The following is a 13,200-nucleotide window of genomic DNA, read 5'->3' on the forward strand; positions in this document are numbered from 1 at the left end:
CCAGTATTTTTTTTAGTACTTCATTGGTCTCTGAGGTCTGAACAAAGGAGGGGGCTGGGGAATGCTTGCAGTACACTGATCCCATACCCAGGGCTGGCAACAGAAATCTTAGGGCCCGGAACACTGATATCTCGGGGGGGGCCCCCAACACCAAATAGATAATCAATATTTACAATGCAATATAATACGGGAGGGCAGAGATAGGAGGGTACAGCATTTTGCGTTGTGCGTTGTGTGGTTTAGTGTGTTGCGCGATGTCACTAAACTCATTAGTACAGGTAGCCAGACAAGTGATAAGGCAGCCATGCTTTCAGACCCCGAGTCCCTCAAAGTCTTGGGGCCCCTCAACTGGTCGGGGCCCGGTACAAGTGTCCCCTTTGACCCCCCCTGCCGCCTGCCCTGCCCATACCTCCCAACTTCTGGCCTCTGAGAAACGGGACAGCTACGCGGTGGAGCAGCACGTGCACCCGAAAAGGGGTGTGGCCTCATAAAAGGGGGCGCATCTTCATGGATGACGCTTCCCAAGGCCACGCCCCCATTTTCCGTCCTTTGCCATTGCTGAATAGACTCTGTGCGCATGGTACACATCATCTATTCTCTTGAGGTTGGGGGGGTCTCCCAACTGCCCCCCATCCCCTCCATAGGACACCCGCGGCCCCGGGAGGGATGTGGGAACGTCCCCCGAAAATTGGGACGTTCCCGGGGAAATAGGGACAGTTGGGAGGAATGCAATCCTCACCCGTGATCCGCAGCAACTCTATGATTTCTTCATCACTCCACTAAAGTACATGGCGGTACAGTATAGCAGGTAGAAAGTACAGTGCAGTACAGTACACAAATGTGAGCAGTCCAGAACTGTACTGTATTGTGTGCTCTGCAGGCCTCAGCTGCAGGGAAACTGAAACCAATCAGCACTCTCGTTACTCAGAGCAGGGAAATGACCCAGGTCTGCAGTTTTAAATGCACAATAATACCACTTTCACACCGGAGATGCAAAGACCAGGGCCGTTTCTACAGGCGGACAAGCCGTGCAGCAGCCCGGGGCGCCGTACGGCTTGTCCACCTCTTTTAAACAGCCGGGGCACCCGGCCGGCAGCTGAGCTCACCCCAATGCCGCCCGCCGCCACCTCCACCTCCGAGTTCCTCCCCCTCTCCCTGTCCGCAACAAACAGAGCAGGCACAGCCAGCGTGAGTGATTTCCGAGGGGAGGGGAGCGCATCGCGCGACGCTCTCCTTCCCCTCGCTCACTGTGTCATTAGGCTGTCAGCCAATCATAGGAGCTCGCGGGCTGGCAGCCAATCAGGAGCCAGCCTGCGAGATATGAATGGCTGACGGCTCAGGGACACAGTGAAAGCAGCAGCACCAACAGCACCAGCGGGCAGCGGCGGGGGACTGGAGGTGGAGACCCAGAGAGACAGTAAGTTGTGCTGCTGGCACTGTGGGGGCATGTGTGGCACTGTGGGGTCATATGTGTGACACTGGGGACACATCTGTGGCACTATGGGCATATTTGGCACTGTGGGGGCATATATATGTGGCACTGTATGGGCATATGTGTGGCACTGTGGGGGCATATCTGGCACATCTGGCACTGTGGGGGCATATATATGTGGCACTGTATGGGCATATGTGTGGCACTGTGGCGGCATATCTGGCACTGTATGGGCATATGTGTGGCACTGTGGGGGCATATATGTGTGACACTGTGGGGGCATATGTGTGTCACTGCGGGGGCATATGTGTGTCACTACGGGGGCATATGTGTGGCATTGGGGACATATCTGTGGCACTAGGGGCATATTTGGCACTGGGGGCATATATATGTGGCACTGTGGGGGCGTATCTGGCACTGTATGGGCATATGTGTGGCACTGTGCCACTGTGGGGGCATATATGCCACTGTGGGGGCATATTAGTAAACGGCATGAGTTGTGTGGCAGCAGCGTGTGGGGCATAATGTGTAATAGGCATTACGGTGTGGGGAGTATTGTGTAATTGCCATCACAGTGTGGGGTGTAACGGGCATGATAATGTGTAATTGGCATCACAGTGTGCGACATAATGTGTAATTGTCATCACGGTGTGCGGCGTAATGTGTAATTGTCATCACGGTGTGCGGCGTAATATGTAATTGTCATCACAGTGTGCGGCGTAATGTGTAATTGTCATCACAGTGTGCGGCGTAATGTGTAATTGTCATCACAGTGTGCGGCGTAATGTGTAATTGTCATCACAGTGTGCGGCGTAATGTGTAATTGTCATCACAGTGTGCGGCGTAATGTGTAATTGTCATCACAGTGTGCGGCGTAATGTGTAATTGGATCACGGATAAATAGTGTGTAATGATTCAAGTAGCCTGTCTTTGTTTGGCCTTGATCTGTGAGGCGTACTAGGTCACTGTGTGGGCCTTTATATTTTTATGTCACTGTGTGGCCTTCACACAGTGACATCACAGTACAATGACAATTCCTGCGGTAACCAATATCTGGACCTGCAGGTTGCAAAGGTGAGATGTAAGGTAATTGTTTTCCTGCTAGACCACGCCCTTATATTAAGCCTCACCCCCTTTTAAAAAATAAACCACGCCCCTTATTTCGGCGCGCGCAATTTCTTCTATGTCGTGTTCACTTTTTTTTGGGGGGGGGGTGGGCCTTTGCCCTGGGAGCTAAATTGTCTAGAAACAGCCCTGGCAAAGACCAACCCGGGAATTAAATTCCAGGGACATTCCTGAGTTGGGGCCCGTTTACACATGCTTTTGCAGCAGGGACATCACGGATCGGCACCTTTCACACTGAGCCCAGGATGACCCTACATTTCTATGAGAAATGGGAGCTGTGTGTGTGTGTGTGTGTGTATGTGTGTGTGTATGATGCACGTTATTCCACAGCTATATGTTAGGGTTGCCCGGAGAGGAATCTTGCATTACTAGTTCGGGGGCGGGGCTTAACGGTGATGTCATTACGCCCCGCCCCCATTACGGCAAATAGGCGAAATATCTGATCTCCATGGAGGGGGCGGGGCTAAAATGACACGATTGTGCCATTTAGCTCCGCCCCCTCCTCTGAGACCCGCGATCGGGGGGGGGGGGGATCAGTGGGGGTCCCCCTGATTCCGGGAGGGTTGCCCACCCTTCCGGGGGCCGGGAGGGGGGACCTGATTTTCGGGAGACTCCCGCAAATTCCGGGGAGGGTCGGCAACCCTGCTATATGTCCCTATAGGCGGGGCAATATTCATGTTGTATCTGCTTTACCTCCCCTTTGTATGGCAGAGCAGTCATTGAGAACTCCTGAGATTTCACCTTTGTACTGTTAATATGATAACATCCAGATCGCATTATAATAGCTGCTGTCATTTGCTGCATTCCTGATATTGCAGAGGCAGAGCCAGGACATTCTTGACATTCAGGCTTGCAGGGGTTAATCAGCACTGCTGGGGTGTGTTGTGCGCCACAGAGCGAGCACAGTGACTTCCTGCACGCTGTGTGAGGCCTCTGGGCCTGTCTAAGCAGACATGATACATCTGATACATGTCAGGACTTGTTCCTGTATTGTGTTTTACACGTGGTTCCATATAAGTGGACAAAATACATGTAGCCACAGGGATCATTGTGCTTTATAACCAATGCAGGGAAATGGCGCTGATCATCCCATTTCAATGCATATATCTTTTTTTCCCCCCAAAAAAATATATAATTGCTGCAAAACATGGGTTAGATGAATCAGGGAGATTGCTAGATTATTTTGGGAGACAGGGAGATTACAACTATGTCAGGGAGTCTCCCGCAGAATGCCGGAGAGTCGGCAACTATGGCGGACAGATTGACATTTGGGTGAGTTATTCTGTTTCTGTGCAGGGTAAATACAGACATTCCGCACTTAACTAACCGGGTTCCCTTCCTACGATTCGGTCGTTAAACGAACGTGTATAAAAACACGTAATACAAGTACAGTGCACTTCTAAATAAGGAAAAGTCATACTCCTCCTATCCACTGACGTATCGCAGAGACGCTGCAAAATGTGCCCAGCACCGGTCACTAAACAGCCTGGGCGGGTCGTAAGTGTGAGCAGTGCCGTCGATAAACAGGTAGGTCGTTAAAGACCAGATGTACTCAGCTTGAAAAGTGATAAAATGGAGAGTGATAAAATGGCCACCAGCCAATCAGACCCTACCTGATATGCCACAGGCTGTGTTTGAAAAATGAGAGGTAGGAGCTGATTGGTCGGTGGTTTGTCCTAGTACATCGCGCCCTCAGTGAGGAATGTCTGTACTGGCTGCTGTATTTTCCTGATCAAGTTGGTTTTGTAGCAGGCATTTTGGGGCTGCCTGGTATCTGCCTCTGTACCGGAGAAGGAGGGTGCGCTGATGTCACAGTGTGACCTCTGACCCCAGTGCACCACCACATGTGCAGCAATAACAGAATGCATCCCCCTGACCTACACACAGACACATGTCATCTCATTCAGGAGCCAATCAGCTGCCAGTACACCGCCGGGGGGAGCCAATCAGCTGCCAGTACACCGCCGGGGGGAGCCAATCACCAGGTTATAGCTAGGATGAGAACTCCTGACCTCTGTGCTGTGAGGCAGCAATACTAACCACTACGCACAGTGAAATATGCAATATGATGGAGACAAGGTAGGCTACAACTAGGGCTGCCACCTCACTCATCTTCCATTCCCGGAGACTCTTTCCTCTTATTCTAATGCGCGCACGCTCCCAGAAAAATGGGCGTGGCTTCGTAAAACAGACCTTTGAACTCTAATGGTTCTTTTTCAAGGTGTTTGAAACGCGTCGGTGGAGTTCCCTTTGTTTATACTAGAGAAGGCAAACAGCCGGTGGAGCGGAAAAGGACGAGGACTGGAGGTGGACAAGGAACAGGGGGCCCCGGTAAGACTTGTTCCACTTACACATAACATCATTCCGTCCAGCCCTAACCGGCTCCACACAGCCCAGTAGCCTTACGCTATACAGTTTTGTTTTTAATTGTGTATATTACAATAAAGGATACTTGTTTGATTACACAAGAATCCAGAATTCTGATTCCTTAAAGTTCGGGAGAAAGAACCTGTTTCATGCGATTTGACATCAACCATTCTGTGAGTATATGGCTTAGGGGGGACCCCCCGATACATATCAGCTGGTGACCCTGGAAACACTGTTTTTGACATGCGATATTGATCTACTCTTTCTGTGAGTGAGATTGTGAGGGGGAGATACCCCGGTATAATAATAAATTGGATAACGTATAAAATATATTGTCCATAACATAGAACAAAGTCATTGTGATTTGGAAACAGGATTACACGATGGGTGCGGCCCTCTTTTTCTCTTCTTGTCATTCCATATATCTCTATAAGAACAACATAACGGAGGACCAGATCGGAATCGACTGGGACTTACAGGGGAGTACAAGCCTCTCTTTTTTCTAATAATTCATTGTCATCAATTAGCGCCCATACTCCTATGTCAAAACACCTTTCCTTTCCCCCCTCTGGCTTACCTTCCTGAAGGGTCCTCCTGGACCCCGGAAGGTAAGCCCTGCCTCCCCCTAGTGAAGCAGCCGGATGTCCTTCCGGCTGCACTGGGGAGGAGGAAGCGCCGGGAAAGCATGCATAGCTGTCCCCGGCGTGAGGGGAGAGCGTGGCGGCAGGGAGGTGACGGAGACCCCCCGCACACCAGAGTACAGGTATCGTGGGGGGGCCTCCGTCACCGCACCGCAATGCCAGCCGCATATGTTAGTACATATGCGGCGGCATCGCGATGGGGGGGCCGCGAAGGGCAGCGATGTATTTTAATACATCCCGCCCATATATCTTTTATATATTTAGCCAGATCTGTCACTCATCCCCTGTGTATCTACCGTTCCCGACCAGCGGGATACACAAACCCGCCCCCCCTAGGGAAAAGTGCTCTATGTGTATAACGTTCTACTCACCCCACCCCCTTGAGATCACCTCCCCCCACCCAGCCAGGGCTACAGTACACGCCCACCATCCACCATTACTCCACAGCCACTATCCACCATTACTCCTGCACCCCCCCCCCCCTGCCAGCACCCCCCGGACCCCCCCTCCCGTGAATCGTGGGACCCCCGCGCCCCCCCGTCCCGCGATTCAAAGGACCCCCGCGACCCCCCCTCCCGCGATTCGAAGGACCCCCGCGACCCCCCCTCCCGCGATTTGCGGACCACTGCCCCCTCCCACGATTCACGGCACCCCCCCTCCTGCGATTTGCGACCCCCCTCCCGCAATTCGCGCTCCCCTCCCGCAATTTTCAGACCCCCCTTCCCATGATTCAAGCCCCTCCGCGCCCCGTCCCAATATTTGCGGAGCCCCTCCCGCTAATCGCGGATCCCCGCACCCCCCTCCCGCAATTTGCAGACCCCCCTGACCCTCTTCCCGCAATTCTACCCCCGAGCGGACCCCCTCGACCCCGCTCCCACATTTCACGTACCCCATGAGAATGGGGGATCCTGTACCGCCACAAGAAGGGGCCTCCCCTAGGTGGGAAATCTGACCCTGGCTGCCGCGCAGATGTCTAACTGTACTCCTGCAAGTATCATTTATAAATAAGAAATAAAACATCTAGGGGGAGATCGGGGTTTTTACCGCATTTTGGGATGCTGTAAGAAAAATCTGTCGATGCCCCATAGAAGCCAATGGGCTTCTACAGCATCCCTCCGCCGCCCCGCGCCGACCCCCCGCCGCCCCGCATCGCCCCCTCACCTGTGTCCAGGCAGCACAGAGCTGTACTGCCCGGACCTGTGACCTCCTCCCTGTACTGATCCTCTTCCGGGTGCAGGGAGGAGGAGAGCCCGGCGCAGCAGCAGCGCCGGGTGTGGGAGGGAGGGGAGAGCCGCCGGGACCTGCTGGGACCCGGCGACTCTCACCGCAAAGGACAGCTCTTAACGAAGAGCTGTCCTTTGCCTTAATTATCGCATATGTTACAACATATGCGCTAATTAAGTATGCGATGGGCGGCGAAAGGGGGCGGAGTTTCTTAGAGAATCTCCCCCATAATCTCCAGTGTGCAAGACGAATTGAAAGTAACAAAGGTAGGTCAAGATACAACAGTGGCAACCCTAGCTACAACTGATACATGAGATTATAATCACCAGAAGCAGCCATGACTATCACTTAGCAATATATACAGTGTTATAGAGAACAGGCCTGAATCACCCCACCGTGTTATATAGTGCACAGAATACAGGCCTGAATCCCCCCACCGTGTTATATAGTGCACAGAATACAGACCTGAATCACCCCCACAGTGTTATATAGTGCACAGAATACAGGCCTGAATCCCCCCACCGTGTTATATAGAGCACAGAATACGGACCTGAAGCAGCGGTCAGCAGGACCAGGAGGACACAGCGGACTGACATTGTGTGACTCTGTCTGAGTATAAAATGATGCAAGTCACTACACTACACTGCAGGTCTATACTGGTCTGTTCATTCATAACACAGGAAAGGGGCGGGTACTATTCCAGCTGATGCAACATGTGTCTCCCGGCTGTAACCACGCCAGTGCTGGGAATAACAATAACATTCTCCACTCTGCACCACGTGCCCGCCCTCTTCTTCCTCACATGTGCCCTCTAGAGTGCAAGCTCCTAGGGTCAGGTTTTGCATATTATAAATATGTAATGGAACACTGTAATTCTGTATATATGTGTACTGAATGTAACTTCTGTACCTTTGTCATTGTTTATGTGGACTTCCTAATGTTCGTGCAGAATAAAGGACGATAATAATAATAATAATAATAATATTTCCTTCATGCTTAGGGGTGATTCTGGTTGGTGTGCAAAAGCAAACTCCTTCTTTAATTGACAAAATCATGCTGCACTGCAGGGGGGCAGATGTAACATGTGCAGAGGGAATTAGATTTGGGTGAGTTATTTTGTTTCTGTGCAGGCTAAATACTGGCTGCTTTATTCTTACACTGCAATTTAGATTTCAGTTTGAACACACCTCACCAAAATGTAACTCTATCTGCACATGTAACATCTGCCCCACCTGCAGTGCACATGGTTTTGCCCATTAAAGGAGTTTAGTTTTGCAAACCAACCAGAATCCCCCCCCCCCCCCACCCAATCTGATTCTTGACCTCTTATGCACCAAAGGAGTCCACTCATCCGAATAAGGGATAGAGCCTTACCAGAAAGAGGTCGGAGCCCCGAGTGAAAGGGGGTGGGGCGTTGTAGCACACTATTTACATCACTGTGGGGGGTGTGGCCACCCTGTTCTCCCTGATGCACTGTGGCCCTTATTCTGGTTCACCCGCAAAGGCAAATTCCTTCTCAAATGGACAAAACTATGTGCACTGCAGGGGGGAGAATTAGATTTGGGTGGGGTGTGTACTTCAAAGTGAGATCTATATCGCAGTGTAAAATAAAGCAGTCAGTATTTTCCCTGCAAAGAAACAAAATAACTCACCCAAGTCTAACTCTCTCTGCACATGTTACATCTGCCCCCCTGCAGTGCACATGGTTTTGTCCATTTGAGAAGGAATTTGCCTTTGCGAATGAACCGAAATAAGGGCCTGTGTATTTAACACACACGCGCGTCACGGTAGAGATGGCCATTGTCATTGATGGTGGCCATCCATGGCAGTAGTGCAACTGGCCATCAATAATAGTGACATTCTATGCAATGGATGACCAGCAATGTTTTTACCTATTGATGATCAATCATTTCCTTTAACTGATTGGCCTGTGGACCAATCAAAACATGGGGCGGGGCATGACAAGTGCTGGGGGCGGGGCTATACTCTGTGTCCCGACCCTTGGGGAAAAACCTATGAGTTTATGCTTGACATCAATGGAGGGAAACCTCGACGGCATCCCTATATCAAGGTCACAACAAGGACAACTCCGCAACGTCATTAACAGGAAGTGACCATTTCGGGGTGTTAACATGCTGTTAGCAGGGAGTGGTTATAAAACGCGGGCGTCCTGGCCGTTTTCAGGGCATGTATCTGACATTAGCTGCAAGTATTAGTGTACAAAAACATGGCGCCTGCGTTGCTACGGTTACAGACGGTCTGTGTAGCAGTTGATGCTATTTCAGCAGTTGATGTCTCCTGTTCTTGCCTCTATGTGTACGAGCTGCGATCGCTGTAGTGGGCGTTGAGGAGAAAGCTGCACTTGCAACTGCAGTAGCGCCATCTCTGTGTCGGGCCCTTAGTCTAGGTGATGAGGACCGAGGCTCGGTGAGGTGGAAGGCACCAAACTTACATCTATGGTGCAAATAAACTATTGAAACAAATAAAATCCAAATCAGTATTTCCATTTATTAAAGTGATATTTTTTAGCAAAAATGTATAAAGTGGGATAAGGTTTATGGCTGGGATGTAAGGGGGAATTCATTTGGTCCGACTTTGCTGCTGGCCATGCCTCCACAATGGCAAAATGGGGTGTGGCCAGGGCCGCCTAGAGGGGGGGGGGGGGGGATACTAATTACCCGGGGTCGGGCTTGCTGGAGGGGCACGGCAGGGCAGAGGCGTAACTAATATTGTGGCGCCCCCCCGCCAAAAAATTACCTTACCCCTCCGCATGCCGCCGCCGCCGGCCCCGCATTCAGTCCGGCACCGCAGATAGCCTCCGGGCTCCGTCTCCTGCAGTAATGAAAAATGACACGACAAAATGGCTGCCCCAGTACAGCAGACAGTTTTTTTAGGGATGTTAGAGGAGGCGTCGGCCTCCTCTAGCATCCGTAAAAACTGTCTGCTATTAGGGGGAAGCCATTTTGTCGTGACATTTTTCATTACTGCAGGAAACGGAGCCCGGAGGCTATCTGCGGTGCCGGACTGAATGCGGTGGCGGCGGCATGCGGAGGGGTAAGGGGGTTCTGACCAGAGTGCCTGGGCAACGGGGGCGCCCCGCTGGCGCTTGCTCCCCCAAGCAGCCGCGGTGGCTGCCTTACGGTAGCTACGCCTCAGCGGCAGGGGCCCTGGTCCAACCCCCCCATCCCTCCCAGGCAGCAGCACAAACCTCTACAGCATTTGTCAACCTAATGACCCTTTTGCCCTAACCCATGTCGACCTTCAGTCATGTCGACCTAGTGGTGTTGACATAATGCTTGTAGACCTAGTGGCCGTACCCCTCAGGAACATATTAATTGAGCCTGACTGATATGATAGCTCCGCCTCCTTTGCCTTTTGCACCCGCTCCAGCGCCCACCTGGCTTTCTCTGTGTGGGCAGCGCAGCAGCTGTGTGCGTCCTGCTGCAGTGTGCGAGATGAGTGGCGTAGTAACGAGTAACCATCACGCAGGGCACGCGCCCGCCCGTTCGCGCTCTGCCTATGAGGCACAGTAAACGCATTCCTGCACACGCCGGCTGTGTCTGACTGAACGAGTGTCAGTGAGGAGAAGGTGAGTCTATCACAGAGCGCCGGGCATGCCCCCACAGAGGTGAAAATGGGGGAGCGTCACCAGGGCCGGTGCAAGCCCCCCGCCCGCCCCAGGCTAAACCCCCCTGCGCCGCCTGCCCGGGGGGAGGGGTTATCAGTGGTCTATACTTACTACGGTGCGGAGGGGGGAGGGGTGCGGGCGATACTGCGGCGGGCGCCCGCACCCCCCGGAACGCTGTACCTGCTGTACTGATATTCAGCTTCCGGGTGCTGCGCAAGTCCCTTTAGTCCTCTCCATCCACGCTGCAATCCCCCCAGCTGGGAGCCGGCGGCTCGCGCGGGGGGCAGCGTCTCCATCCTCGCTTAAATCCCCCCAGCAGGGAGCGGGGGTCAGCGTTGGTTCACGCTAGGCGGGATGTAATGCTTTGTTTCTGGTACCACTCTATGGTACCTCGGCGGCTCAGTACCGCCCTCCAGTGGCCGGCACCCTAGGCAAATGCCTAGTCCTGCCTAGTGGTGGCGCCGGCCATGAGCATCACTCATCCCCACTAAGACACACCCGATTTTTTGCAATTGCTGCTTCGCCGCACACGGGTTCCTACTGCAGGAACAGCTGATTTTACCATATTTGTAGATATGCCAGTGGTAGTATGTAGTATTGCATCAGTAAGCAGCGCACCCTCACTATGACAGCGATGACACAGCAGAACGGATGTCCAGCTACAGTAATAACAGCACATGTGATCTGTACAGGCTGTGATGTTGGAGCTGGGAGAGAGGTGTGTGCTTGCAGTCACTCCCTCATTGGCTGCCGTCCCCTCTGCTGTAAGGAAATAGTAGGGGAATACCACTCAGGATGGCAGAGAGTAACCCTGCTCCAGGCTGTAGTGGTGTGTGCAGTCACATGGGCCTGAGTCCCGCCCATTACATATTGCATCATTGGTTTGCTTCTTTCTTTAACTGATTCAGTACAAGAGTACAATGCAGTCACAGAATACACATATAGGCCTTGTGTATAAGCCTCAGTACTATTATCACTGTATAACGGCTCTGCGGTGTGTGTCACATAATTATCTCAGGTACAGAATAACCCCCATAGTGCTGTATTTAAGCCTCAGTATTATTATTACTGTATAACGGCTCTGCGGTGTGTGTCACATAATTATCTCAGGTACAGAATAACCCCCATAGTGCTGTATATAAGCCTCAGTACTATTATCACTGTGTAACGGCTCTGCGGTGTGTGTCACATAATTATCTCAGGTACAGAATAACCCCCATAGTGCTGTATATAAGCCTCAATACTATTATCACTGTATAACGGCTCTGCGGTGTGTGTCACATAATTATCTCAGGTACAGAATAACCCCCATAGTGCTGTATATAAGGCTCAGTACTATTATCACTGTATAACGGCTCTGCGGTGTGTCACATAATTATCTCAGGTACAGAATAACCCCCATAGTGCTATATATATAAGCCTCAGTACTATTATCACTGTATAACAGCTCTGCGGTGTGTGTCACATAATTATCTCAGGTACAGAATAACCCCCATAGTGCTGTATATAAGGCTCAGTACTATTATCACTGTATAACAGCTCTGCGGTGTGTGTCACATAATTATCTCAGGTATAGAATAACCCCCATAGTGCTGTATATATAAGCCTCAGTACTATTATCACTGTATAACAGCTCTGTGGTGTGTGTCACATAATTATCTCAGGTACAGAATAACCCCCATAGTGCTGTATATAAGGCTCAGTACTATTATCACTGTATAACAGCTCTGCGGTGTGTGTCACATAATTATCTCAGGTACAGAATAACCCCCATAGTGCTGTATATAAGGCTCAGTACTATTATCACTGTATAACGGCTCTGCGGTGTGTCACATAATTATCTCAGGTACAGAATAACCCCCATAGTGCTATATATATAAGCCTCAGTACTATTATCACTGTATAACAGCTCTGTGGTGTGTGTCACATAATTATCTCAGGTACAGAATAACCCCCATAGTGCTGTATATAAGGCTCAGTACTATTATCACTGTATAACAGCTCTGCGGTGTGTGTCACATAATTATCTCAGGTATAGAATAACCCCCATAGTGCTGTATATAAGGCTCAGTACTATTATCACTGTATAACAGCTCTGTGGTGTGTGTCACATAATTATCTCAGGTACAGAATAACCCCCATAGTGCTGTATATAAGCCTCAGTACTATTATCACTGTATAACGGCTCTGCGGGGTGTGCCACATAATTATCTCAGGTACAGAATAACCCCCATAGTGCTGTATATAAGGCTCAGTACTATTATCACTGTATAACAGCTCTGCGGTGTGTGTCACATAATTATCTCAGGTACAGAATAACCCCCATAGTGCTGTATATAAGCCTCAGTACTATTATCACTGTATAACGGCTCTGCGGGGTGTGTCACATAATTATCTCAGGTACAGAATACAGAGGCGTAGGGAGGGCGGAGCCACCGGAGCTCCTGCTCCGGGCGCCGATTGGTTGGCTGGCGCGCCGGCCCGCCCCTCCCTCCGCAAATGATCCCTGCTACTAGTGTCGGACTCGTATGCCCGGGCAGCGCCGGCGGCTGCCTGCTGCTGCTTGGGTAAGTGGGGGCTGCATGGGCGCTGTGTGCCACTGCCGGACAAGTGAGTGTGACAGACAGTGAGTCTGTCACACTACACTATAGAGATGCGGCTGCTGCTTATTGTGCACGGCCGCCGCCCGCGCTTATCGGCGCGGGCGCGGCCATGACAGGGTATCTGTCATAAAAAAAAAAAAAATTGATGTGCAGGTGCGTTGCCCAATGGGAGGGAGGGTG

At 51.3% G+C, this 13,200-nt stretch overlaps 1 protein-coding gene across 2 annotated transcripts in view; it reads right to left on the reverse strand.

Annotated features, from left to right (window-relative positions):
* Nucleotides 1-7,419, reverse strand: part of LOC146067815 (uncharacterized) — a 37,320-nt gene extending 29,901 nt beyond the window's left edge. For both annotated transcript variants that reach the window (XM_083179214.1, XM_083179207.1), the window contains exon 1: nt 7,340-7,419. In XM_083179214.1, coding sequence (XP_083035340.1) covers nt 7,340-7,385 — 46 coding nt within the window. In that variant the 5' untranslated portion in view covers nt 7,386-7,419. The remainder of the gene's footprint in view (nt 1-7,339) is intronic.
* Nucleotides 7,420-13,200: the final 5,781 nt, after the last annotated feature.

The sequence above is a fragment of the Crinia signifera genome, chromosome 1, assembly GCF_055691185.1.
Source record: "Crinia signifera chromosome 1, ASM5569118v1, whole genome shotgun sequence".
In the NCBI taxonomy this organism is placed as follows: domain Eukaryota; kingdom Metazoa; phylum Chordata; class Amphibia; order Anura; family Myobatrachidae; genus Crinia; species Crinia signifera.